At 34.2% G+C, this 25,023-nt stretch overlaps 1 protein-coding gene across 6 annotated transcripts in view; it reads right to left on the bottom strand.

The window, feature by feature from the left end:
• The window catches only part of RUNDC3B (RUN domain containing 3B), a 144,019-nt gene that overhangs the window by 95,683 nt on the left and 23,313 nt on the right, over positions 1-25,023 (bottom strand). For 4 of the 6 annotated variants that reach the window (XM_046669432.1, XM_046669435.1, XM_046669436.1 and 1 more), the window contains exons 2-3: positions 24,320-24,435; positions 756-806 (exon numbers count right to left, since the gene is read on the bottom strand). In XM_046669432.1, the coding sequence (XP_046525388.1) occupies positions 756-806; positions 24,320-24,435 (167 nt within the window). The remainder of the gene's footprint in view (positions 1-755; positions 807-24,319; positions 24,436-25,023) is intronic. The other 2 variants (XM_046669433.1, XM_046669437.1) reach the window with 1 other exon arrangement.

The following is a 25,023-nucleotide window of genomic DNA, read 5'->3' as shown; positions in this document are numbered from 1 at the left end:
GAAAATATTCATTTTCTACTTTCTATCCTTTGTCTTACTGTAATCTTTAAAAATAATGACTACGTATTTCTTTTCTAGTTAAAAAATATAACAAAAGGCTAGGTCATAAGTACAGAGGACTAGCAGTACCTTGCATACAGCAGGAAATGATTTTTAAAAGTTCTGAATAATTGAATAAAGGCATGATTCTGCCAGGGAGAAAGGAAACTAAGGAATATATCCCACTAATAGTTTAAGAATGGCAAAGTGGTCATTGTTGATAGTGCCCACGTATGTTTTACTGAGTGACTTCGGAAAATTCACAAGCTTCCCTGACCCCTAGTTTAATACAAATGTAATAATATTACATTTACAATGTAATACAAATATTATTACATAGTGCTCACAAAATTGAGGAAATAACCACTAAATCTTATATCATTAAGAGTTATAATAAAATATAAATAACACAGATATGCATGATTAATAAAATAGTGCTTAAAACCATGGAACTTAATAGAAATATGAAGGGGGTCACATGGGAGAGGGAGAGTAAGTGGATTATTATATTGTGTGGGTTTACAAGAAGATTTTAATTTAAAAGTTAGCATAAGCATACTTCTACCCTCTTGATTAGCAAAAACAAAACCAGAAAGCTTTGCAAAACCCATGCAATGTACTAAAAAAGATCACTTAACTGATACAGCCCTCCCCAGTAAGTCAATTCCATGCTCCCGCGCAGCTCAGTGGCGGGAGGCATCACCAGCATAGAGTACCTTGAAGAGGTATTTGGAGATGAGCCAGCCATCTGCAACTTTGGGAAATCTCTTTAAAAAAAAATAAACAACAACAACAACAACACACAGATATTTAAGAAACCTGCCATCGTTTACAATTGCAAACTGAATAGCCCAAATAAGATGGCTAACATATAATCTTGATGTAGTAAACACTACTCTTACCTAATAAATAAAATGAACTCAATTAAGATGAATATGAACTTTACTCAGCACGCAAATCAAGCTGGTCCCTTATAGCCTATTCTATTGGAGAGGGTGGATGTAAGTCATAGAAACAGTGGAAGCAAGTTCCCTGTTTACTTTCACCTCCATTATTCTTTTCCAAACATAATAAACTGATGATGACAGAATGCAAAATGAGCAAAAGCTTGACTGAATTTGTTAGCTTTGCACCTTAGGATTTGTAAGTTCTCTCTCTCTTTTTTTCTTTTTGGCCCAAGAAGAGTTAAAGCTGCTGTTTTTTTTCTGAGTTATGAGAACAGCACTTAGATATCTAGTAAAATGTTCTTCAGTTTAACCAACATTGACTAAATGCTTACTTTATACAAAATATTGTTTTATTCCATACAGCCTCCAAATATTGCTTAATAATCACCATTTGGAAAAGTACTATAAATTCTTGCTAGGTTATTTAGAAATTCCTAGTACAATTTACAGGAAAACTTCAAAGCCAAATTTCTGAAGTCACATTCCCAACAAATGATATTTTCTTCTCTAGTAGCAAACACTGAAATCTCTAATAGGACATGGTCCCACACCATTCCAAATACTTAGACCCTTTATGAAACCAAATAAAAACCAAACAAACACAGTCAGTAATGTATGAAAAATGAAAGAAGGAGACATATACAGTTGTGCTAATGGCTACATCTATGTCTCTATCATTCACTCTCTATCCTCCAACCTCCTTTTGTAACATTTTAAACAAATATTAAATTTGGAAACATATATCCAAAAGGATCTATAATTTGGTACCCTAGTTGAAATTCATATTAGAACATAATGCTCTTGCTGCAACGACAACAAAAATGAAAATTTCTCAGCATTAAAATGAAAATCCTAAGAGAATGCTCTTCACTCATAAGAACACCAATTCTTAATGTTTAAGCCACATTTACTATCTCTGTCCTGAAAACAGTTAGGTATCTTATGTGTAGTCATTTACATAATTAAAAAGTTATCAAAGTAGAAACAATTTCCAAGAAAGTCTTACTTAATGGAGTTTTACTTCAAAACAATGTGTCAAATAAGATATGTCTAAGTTTATGTCATGGCTTAATCAACTCCTGGGATAAAGTCGAAAACAATTACTAAATCTATTATAAAACTCAATTTATAGATTAGAGGGTTTTTTTTTAAAAGCTGTTAGTATGTTACATTTTATGTTTATGCCCTGATTATGCATATTATTTTGATCTTGGCTGTGAAACACTATGTGAAAATTTTAAAACTTAAAATATTTTCACTTATTTGTAGGCATTAATTGCTTTAAAAGCAACCAGAAGCATCCAGACCAAATGACAATTCACTAGATTTCAAAGTATCTGTGGTCAAATTTCAACACTCTTTTCATTTTATAGACGGGAAAAGAGAAGCCCAGAGAGAGTCTGCCTAGATGCAGCACATCTCTGTTCCCTGTAGCCTCATGCTGATCTACTCTTTTGGCAACAGACAAGATCGGACAGATGGAGGAGAATCACTCACTTGGTTATGAGGTCTTACTGATAGCCTCAGAAATAGGAAAAACAATGGGGCAGTAAATGTAGTGTGACTGAGAGGAATATTTTTCATATAAGATTTAAATTCTCAGCATAGTTGCTGCCAAAAAAATATATATGTAAGTGAACAACAAAGCTAAAATTATCTCAAAGTGGTCCAAGTAGTGCTTGTTTGTAGAAAAGGTTTTCAATAGCAACTGAAATAAAACTTTTTGTTTTAAAATATATAATATTAAATATTTATTTATATATTTAATTTAAACATTTATCATAAGTATATTAAGTAAAATTTATTTAAATACTTAAAATACATAATGTTAAGAGAAAATGTAACAGTATCTTACCATTGAGTACCTTAGAAAAACAACTGAGACAAGATCAAATAAACAGAAACTGTTTTGTTGAAGAACAGAATTCATTCAAATGTACCATTATAAACATATATATAGTTATTGGTTTTATTTAGTTAGTTTCTGAAATTCCAGACAAAAGAAAAAACTGCTCAGAGATGAATATGCAATAAAAGAATGCTTAATCATACTAAAGATACAGTATTTTCTGACCCAGAAAGTATATTTTCGAAAACAAATGCAACTTTATAATCTTTTTATTAATGTGGAAATAGGCCCTCATACAGAAAAGATTACTGACCACTCCTTTAAACGAATGAATCTGCCTTGGTGATGATTGAATATAATTCTCATCTATGAATATGATATTTATTCTTCCATTTTTTTCATGTTACCCCTTGTGCCAACTTTAGCTTTCTATTCACTTTGATTTCTTTGATGACTGAGCTACATTATCACAATTGATAAAATCTGATAAATGTCAACAACTATGTAGAAAGTGAACTTTTTGCCTTTGCCATATTTAGTCTAATTTTCTCTTTTTCTCTGTGTCATGTATATATTTTTCTAATAAAGTTACAGGTAGGTGACTTTATTTTTAAATAACCCAAGATGGATTCTTGAAAAGACCCCTAGATGGAATGATTTGTAAATTGACTGCCATTTGTAAGGCAATTAAAAATGATCAGATAGTAATTCAGAATTTTCACAAGTTTTCTTTTTAAATTGGCAATACCAGATAGAATATATTCTTCTGTCAGTGATAATATTAACATAAGTTCTTACTGTTTGAAATTTTGACTCTTATCATTCTGTGAAGCAATATTTACAATTGAGATATACACTGTAATTCAGCTAACAATGAAACGATATCTGTTTTTCCATGTGGCCATTTTTTCACTTCTTAATAGGTCTGAAATTCAAATGTAATATTAAATATAACTTATCTTAAACTTTTAAAAGATTGTTTTAGGGGCCAGCCCTGTGGCATAGTGGTTAAGTTTGGTGTACTCTGCTTGGGTTCGCGGCCTGGGTTTGCAGGTTCGGATCACGGGCAGAGACCTACACCACTCGTCAGCCATGCTGTGGTGGTGACCCACATATAAAGTGGAGGAAGACCGGCACAGATGTTGGCTCAGAGCTAATCTTCTTCAAGCAAAAAGAGAAGATTGGCAACAGATGTTAGCTCAGGGCTAATCTTCCTCAGCAAAAGAAAAAAGATTACTTTAAAATGCCATTTAGGGGGCTGGCCCAGTGGTGTAGTGGTTAAGTTAGCACATTCTGCTTTAGCAGCCCGGGGTTCACTGGTTTGGATCACAGGTGTGGACATGGCACCACTTGGCAAGCCATGCTGTGGTAGGTGTCTCACATATAAAGTAGAGGAAGATGGACACGGATGTTAGCTCAGGGCCAGTCTTCCTCAGCAAAAAGAGGAGGATTGGCAGCAGATGGTAACTCAGGGATAATCTTCCTCAAGAAAGAAGAAAAAAAAAGCAAATATTTTACATTTGAAAAGTCATAGTGACTTGCAAGGAAAGAACTGTAGGAAGAATTTTAATAAAATAAAAATATTAGATTACATTAATGACAACTCATTAAAATCAGAAAGATGTAGGAACTGAAATTATTATGATGTTCTCCAAAATGAACTGAAGTCCATTAAATTGTGCAATCTTTTCCCTGTTCCATAGAATGAGAAATATTTCTTTACTTTAAATGAGCAATATTTGGGCATTAAAAGTGATCAGAACTGTTGCTAATATTAGGTAGCAAAAAAAAAATTTAACAAGAAAGCAACTTTCCATTACTTACAATAAACAAAATATGACTTGATAATCACAAGTACTGTGAGTTGCTCTATGCTTTATGCTAATTTGTAAAAAAGGTCAAACTGGAAATGTCCCATTATTTTTCTGGCAGAAACTCAAAAGCTTACAAACACAAATAATCAAACAAAAACCATCAGAGAGACCATCAATTCTTGCCAAATCCAAAAATGTGGACTATCTGGTAGAATCATAAATTTCTTTAACTTTGTCATATATTAAAAAAAGACATTTAAAATATCTTATGCAATTGAGTCTTTTCATAATATTTTCTTCTATGTGGTGCACTCCCTAGAAGTCAAATCTAAATATGGAGTCCTTTGATTTGAAGGCTTTTGAAAGTGAAGTTCATGTAAAATAAACTTGAAAAATTCTCCAGAGATAACAAAGTTTAAAACCATTAATAAACCTCTCATTTCTATAGAAAAATGAATATTTAAATTTTGGTGCTAAAATGACTTACTGAAAATTCTGGTTTGTTTGTAAAACATAAAGACGATTTTTGTCTATATCTCCTAATACATACAAATACTTCAGATATTTTCTTGCTCTTCACCCAGAAATGCCTACAGCAAATACAGTAATTAAGAGTGCTATGACAATCATACAGCTCCTAACAGAAGCAAGTAACCAAGTATGTGGGGATTGTGAGTTTTAGAATTTTAGACATTCAAAATTATATATAATATTACAAAATTAAGAAAAATATTTCAGATGTTTCAAAACAGAAATAAACCCTCAAGAGAAAAATGAGAAGCATAAAATGAAATAAACTATCAACAGTAACTATGTAAGAAGACTAATATCAAGGAAGAAAAACAGGTCATTATTGACCAAAATGGGCTACATAAAAACTAGTTCCACATGATGGAATAGTTTTTTTCTATTCTAGGGTAAGTAAGAAAATTCACTCCACAAAAGAAATAGACAAAGGTCATAATCAGGAAATTAGGGAAAAAAGAGTAATAAATATGAAAATATATTCAATCTCATTTGCAAATAAATACAAATGAAATAATAAAATATTTTATATATTTCATACTAGTAGAAGGCCAAAAATGATATTTCCCCTTATCAAACTAAATATTAAAAATATTAATAATAATGGTATGATGAGGATATGAGAAAAATAAAAATCACAATATTATTGTTGGTACAACCTTTCTGGTAGACAATATATAAACATATATTAAACATAATACAGTACATATATCAAAATGTACATACCCTTTGATTTCAGTAATTACAATTCTAAGAATGTATTAGCTATTATTATTAATATGAAATAATTTTAAAGAAACTAGAAAATTACATAAAGATAAATGTTCCATGATATATAACAGCACGTACATAAAAGGGAAAATTTGGGAAAAAATAAATAGGAAATTAATTATGATTCATTCATATAATGGAATATTATGTACTTAAAAATGAAATGGAAATACAGTCAAGAGAATAGAAAATGTACATTCTACACAAAATGTGGTGTATCCATATAATAGAATATTATTCAGTCACAAAAAGGAATGAAGTACTGATACATGCCACAATGTGGATGAACCTTGAAAACATTATCCTAAGTGAAAGAAGCCAAACACAGAAGGCCACATATTTTATGATTTCATTTACATGAAATGTCCACAGCAAGTAAATCCATAAAGATCAAAAGCAGATTAGTGATTTCCAGAGGATGACTGGAAGAGAGAAAAGGAAGTGACTGCTTACTGAGCATATAGCTTCTCTTTAGGTTGATGAAAATGTCTGGAACTAGACAGTAGTGATAGTTGCACAACATTGTGAATATACTAAAAACAAATGAAATGTATACTTTAAAATGGTTAAAGTAATGAATTTTGTAATTTCAAGTCTTAAAATACTAAAAAAAATAAAGTGGAAAATATAGTATGGTCAATATACTAAGGGTAAAATATACATCATAACAAAATATAAAAAAATATATACACACATATGCATATACATATATAATATACAGGTGCCACTTGCAATTATATCTGAGATTTCTGAAAGTTTTTATTAATACTTCCTCCAGAATTATATTTGAACCTCTTGTCATTTTTACGAGTAGTAGGGGGAAGAAGGCAGGCAAAAAATGACTGGTAGCCCAAGAAGATGAAAGTACATACTACACAGAAAGAGGTTAAATTAAGGAATTATGATAGCACTTTATTCTTTTCTTTCTTTCCTTCCTTCTTTCTTTCTTTTTTTAAAAGAGGTTGTAGACCTCAGCAGACTATTAACAGGAATGCAAACAAAGTCAAGTAGTCTACATAGCTGTTGTGGGATAAAATCTTAAAATGAAGAAAGAGGCTTTTCAAAAGGCATCAGAAAGAAAACCAACAATGAGGGCTACAATCTTAAGAGTAAATAAAGTATAGGAATATGACTTTAATCGAAAAAGATAGACAAAGAGTACAGAAATTTGAGCGACACAAATTTTTCCAGTTACTAACCTTTTTCACCATACTTGCTTTACATACCAAGGCTGTCTGTTTTTTGAATCTACATAGTTACTTATTTACTATTTAACCCTAAATTTACTATATTATACAGAGGTTAATTTTATCCCCTATGCAATTTAGCACATTGAACCAAATTTACCATGCTACATATAACTCTGGATGTTTCAAGAATTACTTGAATATTATGATATTCTGAAACACAAAATCTGCTGAAGCTATCCTAAATTTCCAAGTACATAACTTAAAAGGGTGTTTCTCAGAATGGCCTTGTCCATTGTCTAAAAGCCAAACTCTGGTAACCTTCAGAGACATTTTCTTATCTATTGTAGCATGTTTTGGCCCGAGTATATGGGTATTAGGCGAGTTGTGTTCATATGCTACTACAGAAACAATTCAAGTCTCATTTTATGTGCAAACCAAGACTCAAAAGTTGGAAAACCTTCAAAAATGAACAAAGAAAATTTCAAAGCCAAATGGACAGGTTTAGCTCTACCCATTGTTTCTAACAGTGTTTATACTGCACTTCAAAAGGTGGCCTCATTGGGAGGTAACTATTTATCATCTAAGTCAGGAAGAGCTTTGAGGTTCAAGCCAGTGTTCCCAAGGAATGCTTGGGTATCATAACAGTTCAAATGGACTGAAGAAATTCTAAAATGTCAAGTCACAGGCATTCTAACACACTTTAACAGTCTGAATCCAGAGGCTATCGGAAAAAAAAAAAAAAAAACCACCAGAGATTATTCTCTTGCACCAAGAATTCTCTTTTCCAACAAATATTCACTGAAAGCCTACCTATATCCCAGGTACTGTTCTAGAGATCTGGGATACATCATGAACAAAATAGGCAGAGCTTTGCCCTGGTGAAGCTTACATTTTAGTGCAGTTAAAGAAAGACAATAAACAATAATCATAATAAGTAAATCACATAATATATTAGAAGTTTTTTTTAAAAAAGTAGCGCAGGGAAAAGAGGTCAGGAGTTCTTGGAGTGAAAGGAGGGGAGGGGAATTATAGTAATTTAAAATATGACAGAAGGGTTAGGCCTCAATGAGTAGTTTTAAAACCGATGGGGGAGTTAACCATTCGGATATCTAGAAGCGTTTTCCACACAGAGGGAACAGTCCAATGATGGAGTGCACTATGGCAGGAATGTGCCTGGTAGTCAAGATAAAGCAAAAAAGATCAATGACGCTAGAGCACAGTAATTTAAAAACAAAAAGGATTCAAGGTACACAAGTATAATTGGGAAACAATGTTCTGAATCAGAGCAAAATCTAAATTGAACGTGAGTCAGCAAGCCCAATGTTAGTAAGTATAATTAGCAGATTAATTCACAGGACATTTGAAAGTGTCTAATTATACTCAATCATTTCTTCTTTAATAAATGGTATATTACTAATTGGTAGACTGAAGTACTCTATGATACTCAGAAGCTTTTTCATTTTAACTAGTTATTTTCCATATAGCCTTTATAAATTCACCATTGTATCTCATCCCCACACCACCTAGCTGAAATTTACAACATTGTTTCTGATCACTTTACTGCTAAACTTCACATTTTTCTTTAACCGTCTGGCCTATTAGTCCATAATCAAAGCCAGAGATGACATTTTAAAGAATTAAATTTTAATTTTCATTTAAGGCACTTTTGTGCCTCTTTTCTGTGTGAAGTCTTCCCTGATCCGTTCAAGTAGAACAGATTATTCACTCTTTTGTGCTACATCACACTAACACTCCTATGATGACTCAATGACACCACTATAACCATTATTTGTTAATGTTTCCTCCTTCTACCCTCCAAGACTGAGTTTCATGTGAAAGCATTCCTTATTAATCTTCGTATCTTAAGACCCCAGCACAGGGCCTAGATGGACTGCTAAATAAGAGAATGAATGGGATAAAGAGAATAGGGTATGTATGTGTGAAAAAGAGGAGGAGAAAAGGAAAGTGAAAAAAAAAAGAGGAAGCAGCTGTGAATGTCAAATTTAAGGCATCTGCTCCAGAAAAAGAATAGGGAACTCATACTATAACTCATTTCCAAAGCACAGGAAAAGTAGGAGCTACATTCAGCCAAGGAAAATGTGGAAGGGTGACGGTAAAGTAATGTTCCTTGAGGTTTCCTTTTACTGTGCCCTATGACAAACTACCCAACTTCCTAAAGTAATTGGGGATCAAGGAGAGGGAATTTTAAGTATTACAATAAAAAAGTGGGATCTTCTTCACTTTAAAATGTTTGAATAGGAAGCAACAGAATTTGGGGGAGTTATAAACATATTTTTAACTTACAGTAGATTCACTGTTGGTATACAGTTCTATGATTTTTGAAAAAATGCAAGGAGTCATGTAAGCACGACCCTAAGACATGTAACAGTTCCATGACCCCAAAAAAGTTATTCATGTTGACACTATATAATCAACTCATCTCCCCCCACCCAACCTCTAACCCCTGATAACCACTGATCCTATGCTCTGACACTATAGTTTGGCCTTTTCTAGAACGTCATATAAATGGAATCATACATTAATCTTTAGAGTCTTGATTCTTTCACTTAGCATATTGCATTTGAGATTCATCCATGTTGTGTGCAGAAACAGGCTATTTCCTTTTTATTGCCGAGTTTGTCTGTTGTGTGTGTGTGTGTGTGTGTGTGTGTGTGTGTGTACATCCATTGGATATATAAGAGTTTACCCATTCATCATAATTTTTTAACGTATCTTTTAAGATTATTCTGTGATTTTTACTCTTTAGTGTGTTAATAAAATGAACTACATCAATTGATTTTCAGAATAGTGAAACATCCTTGCATTCTAGGCTTTGATTTTACTGAGGATTTCAGTATCTATGTCCATGAGGGATATTGGTATATAGTCTCCTTTTCTTGAATATTTTCTCTAGTTTTGCATTGGGCTAACACTGACCTCATAATGAGATGGGAAGTGTTCTCTCCTCTCCTATTTTCTGGAAGAAATTGAGTAGTATTATTATTCTTTCTTTCTTAAATAATTGGTTGCAATCAACAGTGAAACCATGTAGGCCTGGAGTTTTCTCTGTTGGAAGGTTTTTAACTACTAATCTTTAACAGATACAGGATTAGTCAGGTTATCTGTATCTTTGTAAATTTTATTAGGATTTGTCTTTCAAGAAATCAGTACATTTCATTCAAGTTGTCACATTTATGGTCAGAGTTGTTCATGGTATTCACTTATCCTTTGAATGTAGTGTCTCTAGTGACATGCCCTCTTTCATTCCTGATATTGGTAATTGGTGTCTTCTCTCTTTCTTGGTCAGTCTAGCTAGAAGCTTATGAATTTTATTAATGTTTTCAACCAACCAGCCTTTCAGGTTATTGGTTTTATCTGTTGTTTTTATGTTTTTAATTTCATTGATTTTTGCTTTTATGTTTGTTATTTCCTTCTTTCTGCTTGCTTTGGGTTTAATTTTCTCTTCTTTTTTTAGTTTAGTTTTTTTTTTTTTCCCCAAGGAAGATTAGCCCTGAGCTAACATCTGCCAATCCTCCTCTTTTTTCTGAGGAAGACTGGCCCTGAGCTAACATCCATGCCCATCTTCCTCTACTTTATATGTGGGATGCCTACCACAGCATGGCTTGCCAAGCGGTGACATGTCCGCAACCGGGATCCGAACCGGTGAACCCTGGGCCGCCAAAGCGGAATGTGCACACTTAACTGCTGCGCCACTGGGCCGGCCTCTTCTTTTTTAAGTTTCTTAAGGTAGAAGCTTAGATTATTGATTTTAGACCGTTTTTCTTTCCTAATATATGTTTTTAATGCTTTAAAAATCCCTCTAAGCACTGACATAACTGCATTACACAAACTTTGATATGACGCATATTTTTCATTCAGTTCAAAATACTTTCTAATTTTCCTTGAGACTTCCTCTTCGACCCAGGAGTTATTTACATTTTTTAAAAATTTCCAGATATTTGGTGATTTTTCAGGTAATTTCTGTTCTAAATTTCTAGTTTAACTCTGCTATAGTCAGAAAACATACTTTGTATGATTTCAGTTCTTTTAAAGCTAAGGTTTATGTTATGGCTCAGAATAAGATCTTTTTGAATGTTCCATTTGCCCCTGAAAAGAATATGCATTCACCTGTTCTTGGGTGAGGTGTTTTATAAATGTCAATTAAGTCAGTTTGTTTACAATGTTGTTCAGATCTTTTATATCCTTACTTATTTTTGTATTATGAGAGGGGTGCTAGAGTTGCCACATATAATTTTGGATTTTTCTATTTTCTAATTCTCAGTCAGTTCTATCAGCTTTTGCTTTTTGAAGCTCTGCTGTTAGGTGCATACATACTTAGGATTTGTTATATCTTCTTGGTAAACTGACTCTCTTTTTATCATGTATATATCCACCTTCAATCCCATCAATTTTCCTTGTTCTGAAATCTACTTTGATATTTATCTAGTCACTTCAACTTTCAATTAGTTTCTGCATGGAATATCTTTTTCTACCCTTCTACTTTTACTGTATCACTATATTTAAAATGGTTTTCTTTATATGTTGAGTCTTCCCCCCCCCAATCTCTTTTAATTGGTGTGTCTAGACCATTTATATTTAATATAATTACTAATATGGCTGGATATATGTCTACTAATTTATTGTTTTCTGTTTATCCTGTCCTGTTTTCCCTGCCTTCTTCTGGATAATTTAAATATTTTTAGAATTCCATTTTAACTTATTTATTGGCCTTTTGGCTAAATCTTTTAGTTTTTATAGTCACTGCTTTAGGAATTACAATATAATAACTAACTTTAACAGTCTACTTAGAGTTATTATTTTACAATTTCAAGTAAAATATCTGACCACATAGGTCCCTTTACTTTCCACTGTTTCAAATGTTACTTATATTTTATATGCAAACATTGAAACCTCCCAAGCAATGTTATGATTTTTGCTTTCAATAGTCATATTTTAAAGATTTTGAGGGAAAAATCTGCTGTATTTACTCAGATATTTACCACTTCTGTGGCTCTCTCTTCATTAATCAAGTTCCAAGTTTCCCTGTGGTATCATCTCCCATTAGCCTGAAGAACTTTTGTTAACATTTCTTTTAGACCAGTTCTGCTAGCAACAACTCTTAGCTTTCCTTTAGCTGAGTATTTCTTTATTTTGCCTTCATTCTTGAAGTATATTTTCACCAGATATAAAATTCTGACTTGGCAGTTCTTTTCTTTCAGAACTTTAAAGATGTTGTTCCATTGTCTTCTGTTTTCCATGTTTCCTGATGAAAAAACTGCAGTCATTTGAATTGCTGTTCCGTAAACGTAATGTATTATATTTCTCTGGCTGCTTTCAATGTTTTTTCTTTAACTTTTATTTTCAGAAGTTTGATTATGATGTATTTGAGAGTGGTTAACTTTGAGTGTATCCTTTTAGAGATTTGCTCTTTTGTTCTTGTTAAAATCTTAGAGATTTTGTTCTGGAATCTGTAAGTATATGTCTTTCCCAGATGCAGAAACTTTTAGCTATTATTTCTTTAAATGTATTTTCTGCATCAACCTCTTCCTCCTTTCCTAGTGGGACTCATATGACATGAATGGTATATTTTTCGCTATTGTACAACAGGTCCCTAAGGCTCTGTTCATTTTTCAATATTTTTTCCCCTCTGTTGTTCAGATTGGATAATTTCTATTGATCTGTTTTTTTTTTTTTAAGATTTTATTTTCTCTTTTTTCTCCCCAAAGCCCCCCAGTACACAGTTGTGTATTTTCAGTTGTGGGTCCTTCTAGTTGTGGCATGTGGGATGCTGCCTCAGCATGGCCCGATAAGCGGTGCCATGTCCACGCCAGGGATCCGAACTGGCGGCACCCCACGCCGCCGAAGCGGAGCACACAAACTTAACCACTCAGCCACGGGGCTGGCCCCATGATCTGTTTTCAAAATCATACACACCTTTATTTTCTCCATTCCTCTATAAAGCCTCATTTAGTGAATATTTTATTTCACATATTGTACTTTCATGTTCTAAAATTCCCATTTGGTCCTTTTTGAGGTTTTTATTTCTCTATTTAGAACTTCTATTATTCTATTCACTTCAAGAATGTTTACCTTACATCTTGCAGCATGGTTACAATGGCTGCTTTAGTATCTTTGCCTGATAATTCATCTCAGGATTGGCATTTTTGATTGAATTTTCCTTTGAGAACTGGTCATATTTTGTTGGTTCTTTGTATGTGAAGCAATTCTGGGTTTTATACTGGATGTTTTAATATTATCTTTAGACTCTAAGTCCTGTTAACATCCTCCTGAGTATGCTGATTTTTGTTTTGTTTTGGTAGGCAATCAACCCAGTTAGATTTAGATAGCAAGTTCTTTCTTGCCTTATGTGAGCAGAGATTTCAACATAAGTTCAGCGTGGAAAGGTTTTGCTATGCTTCTTTGGGTCTTATCCATGTATGTGCCACTCTGGGACTTGGGCAGTGGTTTGTATCCTAGCACAGTCCTCAAAATCATGGGTGTAAGGACATGACTTACGATGGGCATTAGCATATAGAATCAGGACATTCCCTTTCCAGTTCTCTCTTCCCTGATACATTTTCCAGCTTCTAGGTCCCCCCTTGTTCTACCTCTTCTAGCCTGATAACAGATTTTCTTTTAGAATTTTAAACTCGCACACTGTTGCACAGTTCTGGGCAACTCAAGCTGCTTTTGTGCAGAAGCAGCAAGAAAAAAGGGAAATGGGAAGCCCCTCATGCTCTCTGGCTCACAAAGATTCCTTTTCCTGATCCTCTGGCCAGAAAGAGAAAGTTACTGTTAGAGTTTCTGCTGTCTGTATCCACAGCACAAATAAGGACCGAGGCCCCCTTAAGTTAAAGCTGAGGCTATAGGAGGGAAAAAAATACACAGGATACTTATTTCTATAATATTTCTTCAAATTTTGATATCTCTCCCCAATGTGGCTGCTATTGTTTACTTTTCAAAGAAGACAAGCAGTTGCTTTTTATATTCTACACAGAGTTTTTATCTGCTATCAGTAGGTGAATGCTATGAACTGAATTATGTTCCCCCCAAAGTCATATGTTAATGCCATATGACTGTATTTAAAGATAGAGTCTATAAGGAGGTAATTAAGGTTAAATGAGATCATAAGGGTGAGGCCCTAATTCGATAGGATTAGTGTCCTTGTAAGAAGGAACACCAGAGAGCTCTCGCTCTCTCTTTCTGTCATATGAGAACACAGCAAAGCGGCTAACATCTACGAGCCATGAAAAGAGTTCTCACCAGAATCTGAATCAGCCAGCTCCTTTGTCTTGGACTTAGCAGCCTCCAGAACTGTGAGAAATAAATTTCTGTTGTTTAAGTCACCCAGTCTGTGGCATTTTGTTATAGCAGCCTAAGCAGACTAAGACAGAGAGTTAGGATAGTAGCAGACTTACTCTATCTTGGCTAGCACGATATGTTCACTCAGCTTTTTCAATAGCAACTTTTGAAGGCTCTAATGTGATAAAATTTACAGCATACTAAAAGACATAAGATAAACAGGACCCATGCTATATAAAAAAGAATGCAGTACAAACATAAGCGAAGTTTTCTTAGCAAATTTTCCAGAAATAAGAAAAATGAAATGGAGAGTTCAGAATGCAGTAACACATAGCAGAGGAAGGAGAAAAAAACACCTGTAGGAAAAGCTTATTAAGAACTGGTCTAGACAGAAGGAAATAAAGAGGAAACAGAAGGAAGAATGCAGCTGAGCTGGAAAATGAAATGGTTACTCAAATAACAGCTTCAATGGGTAATAACCAGGAGTAGACCTCAAGCTCAAGTAGAAAAGAACCTGTATCTAAAGGAACAAAAAAGTAATTAAAATCCTAGGCTAGAGGATGTAAATGGGTGGATTTATGTAAAGAGAGGGATACAGGATAAAGGGGGTGTGTAAACTTAAAAATACATATATAATACAACATATACTCTATCACATAAATACTAATATATAATATAGTGATATTATAGCATGTTTGATATAACATATAATATACATAGATACATAAGTCTGAGTATTTTTTAATGAAAAAATTTTTTTAAATTACATGACAATAGAGTTCCTATCTAAAAGGAACTAATGAATACCTAAAACTAAGCCACACTTGTTTTACATCAACAATACATACTTTGCCCATTAAATTTAACTGTTCACCCAAATCAACAACAAAGGGCAAGGACAACCTTCAAAGAAGAAAAGAAGACAAAGTTTTGGAACTCTCTTTAGAGACAGTAATAATTTGTCCATGGAGTGGAAAACATGGTATTTTAGGAAAATCTTCCTGCTACACAACACAAAACAACAGATAATTAGAAGTTATGGATAAAATATAATAAATATACTTTAAAACATAGCAAACACACCAAAAAAACTCACAGAATTCTTTAAATTTCTGTGGCCAAAAATGAAAAATAAACAGAAAATAAGGTAACCTATAAAAACCCTAAAGCTGAATGCAGCAAAATAGACCCATAACATAGAAAGCAAAAACAGATATAAGAATAACATGATAAATGTCAGAATAACAAAATAGTTCAAAATTTCTAAGTTATTAATATATCAAGCCAACAAAAATGTGAATAACATTGGAAAAACATAATCAACAATTAGAGAATACACATTCTTCTGAAAATGGAATATTTACTAAAACTAACTATAAGCTAGGTCATTAAGCAAATCTTTCAAATTTCAAAAAACTTGCCATACAAACTAAATTTTCTGACTATAGTTTAATTAACACAGAAGTAAAAATGAAAAGATAAAAATTTATATTTTAAGAAATATTAGGGCCGGCCCTGTGGCCGAGTGGTTAAGTTCGTGCACTCCGCTTTGGTGGTCCAGTTTCGCCGATTCAAATCCTGGGCACGGACATGGCACCGCTCATCAAGCCATGCTGAGGCGGCATCCCACATGCCACAACTAGAAGGACCCACAACTAAAAATACAGAACTATGTACCAGGGGGCTTTGGGGAGAAAAAGGAAAAGTAAAATTAAAAAATCTTAAAAAAAAAAGAAACATTAAAGATAAACTTTCAAATAACACATAACCAAAAGAAGAAATAATGAAAAGTAGAAATTACTTCAAAATGCAAATTAATGAAAATATTACATATCCAAACTTATAAATGTAGCCAAAGCAGTACTTAGAGAGAAGGCTGAAAATTAACCTGCTGAGTCCAACATAAACAGAATACGCTCAAAGAAGATATATAATGTAGGAAATAATAATGTCATTAGCATACATAAATGATCAATAAAGCCATAAGTTGGTTATTTGAAAGTAATAAAATTGAGAAACCTCTGACAATACTGCTCATGAAAAAAGAGAAAAAGAACTAATAATCAATATTGGGGATGCTAAAGGGGACTACTAACTAGCCGAGATTTGTGTGGAAAATAATTCTTGTTTCACTCCTTAACAGGAGCCTGAATGAAATACACCATACCCTTTAGAGTAGGAGGATGGCTGGCAGGCGATGAGGGTAGGAAGCAGATTTTTTTAAAAAACAGAATCTTAGCTTTTAACAATGTTATAAATATATGAATATGTCCCCTAAGTTTTAGTCTTTGGATCTCTTCAGTGAGGTTTAACTGTTTAAAATCATTCAGTTGAATTTACCTTTTAAAGTGTGTCACACTGAAAGGAAAAACTGCAACTAACTAGAGATTAAATGATTAAGAGGACACAGAAGAAACTGACAACTGTAGAATGGAATATAGAAGAGGAGAAATCAACAAGCTAAACAGGGCTATAAGCATTAAAGAAGTGAATTAGTAATTAAAGCGTGTATGTGCGTGCGCACACACACACACACACAAACCACTTGACCCAGAGGTTTTAGTGGCAAACTCTACCTAACAGACAATTCCAAGCTTATGCACAATTCTTCCAGATAATAGAAGAAGATAAAACACCTCAAATTCATTTAATGAGGCTAATATAATCTTTATAACAAAGCCAAAACAAGCACAAAACAGAAAAATTATGGACACATTTTACTTATAAACACAGAACCAAAACTCCTAAAATATTAGCAAACTAAATCCTAAATCTGGCAGAGTATATTAAAACAGTACATGAAGCTCAAGTTGGATTTATCCCAAGAATATATCACTTATTTAACATTAGAAAAAATGTTGATGCAATTTTTCACATTCAAAAATTAAGGGAGGGGCTGGCCCCGCAGCATAGTGGTTAAATCCTATGGGCTCCACTTAATCTCTGGTTAGTTGCAGCCCAGGTTCACAGGTTCAGATCCCAGGCGTGGACCTATACCACTCACTGGCCATGCTGTAGTGGCAACCCACATCCAAAATAGAGGAAGACTGGCATAGATGTTGTTATCTCAGGACTAATCTTCCTGAAGCAAGAAAAGAGGAAGATTGGCAACAGATGTTAGCTCAAAGCAAATCTTCCTCACAAAAAAAAATTAAAGGAGACTTCTGGATCCAGACAAAATAAAGTAGATGCACTGTTTTCCCCCTACATACAACTAAAAGCCCTTGTCATTATATATAAAGCAAACATATGGAGATTTTGAAGGTGGAGAACAAAAGGAAGACTGGCGAGGGACCTTGGAACCCAAGAAATGACACAGCAGCAAGTTCCCTTGACTCCCCCAGACTGTGTGCCGGACAAATGAGCAACCTGAAACAATATGCTTGCCTTCTCCTCTTGAGTTTTCTAAACTAAGTTTGATAGTGGAAACAAAAATTATAACACTGTCTAGTGTGGTTCTAAACATTGTAGGGGAAATGTTTAAGACAATTATATTATTAATGGGGGAGAGTAAAGGGACATGAAGAAAGGAAAGGTTTTTAAATTTCAGACTGGAAAATGATGACACCAGGATACTGTGTTATGTGTATATAATGTAATACCTAGAGCAAACACTAAAAAATCTATACAAAGAGATACACTCAAAAACACTACAGATAAATAAAAACTGAATTCTAAGAATTTGCTCAAGTAATCCACAGGAAGACAGGAAAAAGAAAACAGAAACCAAAAACAGAGGGAACAAACAGAAAACTAAAAATAATAGAAAGCCTATTCTATTTACCCACATTTTTGTTTACCATGTTCTTTCTTCTTTCCAAAAGTTTCCTCTTTTATCATCTCCCTTCTGCTTAAAGAAGGTTCTTTAGCCATTATTTTAGGGTAAGTTGGCTGGTGACGAATTTCCTGGGTTTTCTTCCATCTGAGAATGTCTCGATTTTCCTTTCATTTCTGAAGAATAATTCTGCTGTATATAGGCTTCTATGTTGGCATTTTTCTTTCAGCTCTTGAAATAGGTGCTTTCACGGTTTCTGGTGAGAAATATGCTATCATTCAAATTGTTTTACCCTTATAGAAAGGGTGTTGTTTTTCTCTGGCTACTTTCAACATTTTTTTCTTTGTCTTTATTTTTCAAAAGTTTAATTATGATGCATCTTAGCACAGATCTCCTTGGATTTACTGTTTGTGATTCACTTTCTTGAATCTATACATTTACGTCTCTTGCCAAATTCAGGAAATTTAGAGCCATTACTTCTTTGAGTATATTTTCAGTCCCCTTCTCTTTCTGCTCTCCTTCAAGGACTCTGATGACAGGAATGGTAAATCTTTTGTTATAGTTCCAGAAGTCCCTAAGGCTCTGTTCATTTTTTTAGTCTACTTTCTATTTTTAGACTACTTTTACTCTCTGTTATTTAGATTAAGAAATTTCTATTGTTTTGTCTTCCAGTTCACTGATTCTTTCCTCTGTCCCCTCCATTTTCCTGTTGAGCCCATCTACTGAGCATTTTATTTTGGTTTTGTATTTTTCAGTATCAAAATTTCCATTTGCTTCTTTATATCTTCTGTGTCTTTGCTGAGGTTTTCTAATTTTTTTATTTGCTTCAAGCACGTCTGTAATTCCTCACTGAAGCATTTATATCATGATAGATTTCTGATCTTTGTCAGTAATTCTAACTCCTCTGTTACCTCAGTATTGACATCTATTGATGATCTTTTGTCATGCAATTTGAGATCTTCCTGGTTCTTGGTTTGACAAATGATCTTCAAATGAAACTTGGACATGTTCATATTATGTTATGAGACTCTGAATTGTATTTAAACTTTCTGTTTTAACTGGCTTTTTATGACAGCTCCGGCAAGGGAAGGTCGGGGGTACTGCTTCACCACTGCCAAGTAAAGGGAGAAGTCCAAGTTCCCCAGTTGGCTTCCATTGACACTTGAGGGGGGAATCCTCATTACTGCTGGGTGGAGGTGGAGTTCAGGCTTCCTGAATGGTCTCCATTGACAATGTACTGGGGGTAGCCTCATTACCACTGGGTGATAATGAAAGCCAGAACTCTCCAAAAGGCCTCTTCTGACATAACTTCCAAGCGTGGCAGGGAAGCAACACATTATTGCTAGGTAGGGACAGAAGTCCAGGCTCTCCGTTAACACAGTATGGGGGTAGATGAGGAGAAAAGGCTCACAACTAGCTAGCTAGGAGGAAAGAAGTCTCAGCTCTCTGCTTGGCCTTCTCTGATACCAATCTGATGGTGGTGTTGGGACACTCTGTTATAGCCTCATGAAAGTGGAATTCCAGGTTCCCTACTCAGCTTTTTCTGGCCTGGGTGCAGATAGTGCCACAGTTTTCCTGTGGTATTTGGCTAAAGTAGAGCAGATATTGTCTAAAAATTTTCTGTCATGCTAAGTTATTCTATTCCTGGACCTTTAGCTAGAGAGAGCAGGTCCTTGTTGGGACTGTTTTTTCACACCCGTTGACATTTGTAGGCTATTGGCTTACCAAATACACAGTTTTGGATATAAAAGGCAACCAGAAAATCCAAGGAAGCCACCACATCCTTCCTAAGGTCCTGAAATCCCTAGACAGTCTTCCTTCTTTCTACCTTTCAGAGTCTTCTTGTGTTTGTTTTATACATAATATCCGGGGTTTGGGTTTCTACTTAGTAGGAGAAATAGTGAAAAGTATGTTCACTTCATCTTCCTGGAAGCAGAAGTGCTCCTAAATTTCATTTTTACAGCCACCTCATCCATCTCTAAAGTGGATGACAAAGTTTGATATCCCTACTAAACTTGAGCTCAGGCAACTAATTTAGAGAACACAAAACATAAAACAAGCAATAGTTCAATTTTTAAAAAGCCTTGAGATTCTACTTGGCCTTAATTTCAATGTGAACCAAACGTATAAAGTGGGAATCAAAATGTCAACGTAATCTTAAATTCTAACAAATACAGAGGTTAGCCTATCTAAAGTACTTTACTCAGCTCTGAGTACCAGATTTTAAGAACAATACTAACAAACCAGTGACAAACCAGAAGAATAAGATTATGGGGTTCCAGAAGATTGAAGAAACTAGAGATAACTTACTTGGAAGAAAGAAAAAGGGGAACCGAAGGAAAGGGTTATATAATAGCAATCTTCTTATATTTATTAGGCTCACAATTGAAATAAGTGGCAGAAAACATATCAAAGCACAGTCAGATAGGTTCACTTTATATACATAAGAATTTTCTAACAATCCAAACTGCCCCAAAATGTGATGGACTGTTTTACTATCCTACATTCCCAGATATCAGAAGTATTAAAACAAAGACTGCATGTCCCCCAGTTAGAAATATCGTTGAGTGGATTACTTCAATAGGAGAGAGACTTGAGTAGTGACTTTTAATCCATGATCCATGGCACTACCTCAAGTGGTGCTGTGGAGTTGCAGGGAGAGGTGCGACTGCTGCTGAGGAGGAAAAAGGACTGATTTCCCCATCCTGCTTCAGCAAAATGTTCCACTTATAGATCTAGCATCTGCAGTGGCTTTTATTAGGGGAGGTGGGAATAGGGTGGAGAGAAAGATTATGCTTTAAAATAAATAAAGGTTCAGGGGCTGGCCCAGTGGCATCGCGGTTAAGTTCGCACGTTCTGCATCAGAGGCCCAGGGTTCACCGGTTCGGATCCCGGGTGCAGACATGGCACCGCTTGGCAAGTCATGCTGTGGTAGGAGTCCCACATATAAAGTAGAGGAAGATGGGCACAAATGTTAGCTCAGGGCCAGTCTTCCTCAGCAAAAAGAGGAGGATAGCAGAAGAAGTTAGCTCAGAGCTAATCTTCCTCAAAAAAGAAAAAACCAACAAAATAAAGGTTCAAAAATTACTGAAGACCTGAACCAAGGTCTCTTTGAATGCTATATTCTGTGATTAATTCCTAGTTCTCAGCCATATTCCAGAAAAGTAAGATCATCATCTTATTGAGGGATTACTGCAAACAAGATTAACGTATGTGATTTTTAAAGCCTCCTGTTCTTCAATACTGGGGATTCTAGAATTAAGTAGATGACTGTTTCAGCTCTCCACTCAATCCATGTCAGCAGAACCTATATTGTGCCTGGGGGGGGATTTTATCTTTCTCTAGAAAAACTTAATATTTAAACTAAATGCCCTTTTATTTCAAAAATAAAAAACACCTGGAGAAAAGTAAATCTTACAAACCCATGAAGTTATTCATTTTAAATTTGTACTTCTATAAAGAAAAACATTGGAAAAATTAGTTGTTAAATGACTAAATTTTAAGTGAATACTGTACTATCAAAATAACCATATAATTTCTCCAAAAGTAAAAGCAATTTGTTATATATTAGAATACTAAAAAATGGGAAATAATATAGAAAAGTGTCTAAACACTTGAATCTTTAAAATACCTGATCTCGAAAGTTGTAGATCATTTCAGGATTCATACCTATACTAATAACAGTGACCACAATGGTTGATATACAGGAACTTTTTCCAAAAGCATGTTTTGAATTCTTAATCTTAAATAGCTTAAAAAATTAACACAAATCTCACCATATCATCTTTATTACTATCTTAGTAATGCTAATGGAATTCTTATCTATAAATTAACTAGAGATTCTATTTTCAAAGTAGTAGTATGTTGACTTCTCAGAAATAACAGTCATTGTTAAGAAGTCACTCAAAAGGTGTATGATCTAGATTTTGCTGAGGTATGACTCAGAAGATGGCAGATAGATATGCAGGAGCGGTTCACTTATCTGGTAATGAGTCTACCCAATCACTCAGCATGGAGATAGCAACATGGTCGGTTTTCTGTTGATAGTTATTTATGTATTCTGTGAGTGAATCATATGCCAAATGGTATACCAAATCAAGGGAACACTTGTAAACATTAAGACACATCAAACTCTATTACATGTGGTTTTCAGTCAGGTATTACTTATAAATGTATATAGAAAATTTAAAAATATGATTACCACACAATATAGTAACCACAACAATATCTCAAAATACTCATACCCTTTGCTTTTATAAAAACTTATTTTCTTATAAAAAGTAACATATTCATGACAGAAAATTTAGAAAAGACAGAACACCAAAAATTTTTTAAATAACCCTTTTTAAATGGAAAATAACCAACATTTAACAAAAAAGCATCAGTGATTTTATGGACCCCATTTTAAACTGAAAAGGACTGACTGAATTCAGATTTTGTTTCCCCATGTAATTAAATTCAACCCTTTGTTATAAGCCCATAGGACTGCTCAACTAAAATACTTAGAGTAAAACTGAATGCCTTCAGCATCAAAAATTAACCTTCAGATTAAATTTGAGACTCTCATAAGTTATATCACTAAAGCAGATTACTAATTTGAAACTATATCATTAAAACTGTTTAGATAATAAAAACTTAAGTGAAAATATCCAATGATCAAGTTCCCTTTAGGAAGACTAGATACCAAAATTAACGTGATAAAGTTATTATTTATTGTTACTAAGATTTATGCTACATAATATTTCTTGATGTTATCAGTTATATTTTACAGATATATATTATTATTTTTCATTTTTTGGTGAGGAAGATTGGCCCTGAGCTAACATCTGTTGCCGATCTTCCTCTTTTTACTTGAGGAAGATTGTCCTTGAGCTAATATCTGTGCCAATCTTCCTCTATTTTGTATGTGGATCACCACGACAGCATGGCTTGATGAGAGGTGTGTAGGTCTGCGCCCGTGACAACCTGGGCCGCCAAAGAGCAGCACGTGAACTTAACCACTATGCCACTGGGCCGGCCCCCAGATACATATATATATTTTTTTAGATTTTTTTATTTTTTCCTTTTTCTCCCCAAAGCCCCCCGGTACATAGTTGTATAATCTTCGTTGTGGGTCCTTCTAGTTGTGGCATGTGGGACGCTGCCTCAGCGTGGTTCAATGAGCAGTGCCATGTCCGCACCCAGGATTCGAACCAACGAAACACTGGGCCACCTGCAGTGGAGCGCGCAAACCTAACCACTCGGCCACAGGGCCAGCTCCCCCCCAGATATATATTTTTAACTTAAAAATATTTTATAATCCTGAGAGAACATAGCTCCTATTTTCCCTTTTACATTTTAAGAGATCTCTGTTTCTGATTTAAGTATATTTACTGATTTTAAGAAAACCAAAGTCAAGCATCTCTTTTACACACCTCTTTCTTAACCTACTTGTTGATAAAAAATTTTCAAAGATTCTGCAGTTTAATGAAGTGAGAGATTAAGCAAACAAACTTAATGCCAGGATGCTTGTTTATAAATTGATTAAAATACCATCTAGGGATCGGTCCCGTGGCATAGTGGTTAACTTCAGTTCACACTGCTTCAGTGGCCTGGGGTTTGTGGGTTCGGATCCCAGGCACAGACATACACCACTCATCAGCCATGCTGTGGCAGCAAGCCACATATAAAATAGAGGAAGACTGGCACAGATGTTACCTTATGGCTAATCTTCCTCAAGCGAAAAATAAGAGGAGGATTAACAACAGATGTAAGCTCAGGGCCAATCTTTCCTAGCAAAAGAAAATATTATCTAGTAACCTTTGAAGATGGGTCACCTTAATTTAAGTTTTTACTTTAATTACTTACAGAAAATGACTCAGTCCTTGTATGTGGCAATTAATACACTCAATATTATAATGCAACCCAGAAATGGGTATAAATCTGAGAATAGAGATTCTTTTCCAGAGACATAGGCAAAAGATTAGGCATTCTACAATCAGTTTCATGTTTCTCAAGATGTGGCATGGCTGCTCTCTAAATCACACCAGATTATATGGTTTCTAAAATTTCAATCTTATTAAAAAAAAGAGCTGTAAGGAGAATAAATAATACATTAGCAATGTTACCTTTTAGCCGGTGACTTAGAATCTGTTCCAAAATAGCTGCAAAATTGTTAAATTCAGGAGAAGAATCATCAATTGTCTCAAAGCAGGACCGATCAATCAGGGTCTTCACAGAAAACCTATGGAAAAAAAGGGTTATCATTGCTTTTAAACAGAGTTGATTCATTTACCTAAGTAGGGAAAAACAGAAGAAATCAATTTTGGGAAGTACTATATAAATACTTTAAAAGATTATACTCTGAAAACTCCATTTATTCAAATTCACTCTGTAGATAGAAAATGTTACAGAAATATCAGGCTTTTCACTTATATCTTTACTATCTATTGACTACACTAAGACTTAGGAATAGTTCACCTTCCTCACAGCCACTAAAATCAGAAAAAAATGACCTAAATTATTAACTCCAAAATACTCAAAAGCCATAATACCACTTATAAGAAATTTGAGTATCAGATCCAAAAGTTTTTAAGAGTTTTGGAGCACAAAACTGAATAAAATAGGATGTGAGTATTCATGAAGTATAGATCCAAAGTTTTTACGAGCTATAAATAAGAAAACTTACAAATCTGTAAAGTACGCTATATTTTTTCTTCTCATCAGAATGTCCTTTGTCTCCCTTTTTTCACCGCCAAAAATCAATGCATTTTCCAAGACTCAGCTCAAACGCCATCTCTTCAATGAATAATTATCCTCCTACAAATTCTTA

This window comes from Equus quagga, chromosome 8 (assembly GCF_021613505.1).
Source record: "Equus quagga isolate Etosha38 chromosome 8, UCLA_HA_Equagga_1.0, whole genome shotgun sequence".
In the NCBI taxonomy this organism is placed as follows: Eukaryota; Metazoa; Chordata; class Mammalia; order Perissodactyla; family Equidae; genus Equus; species Equus quagga.
Note: the sequence above shows the minus strand (reverse complement) of the source record. Positions and strands in the feature narration are given on the sequence as shown.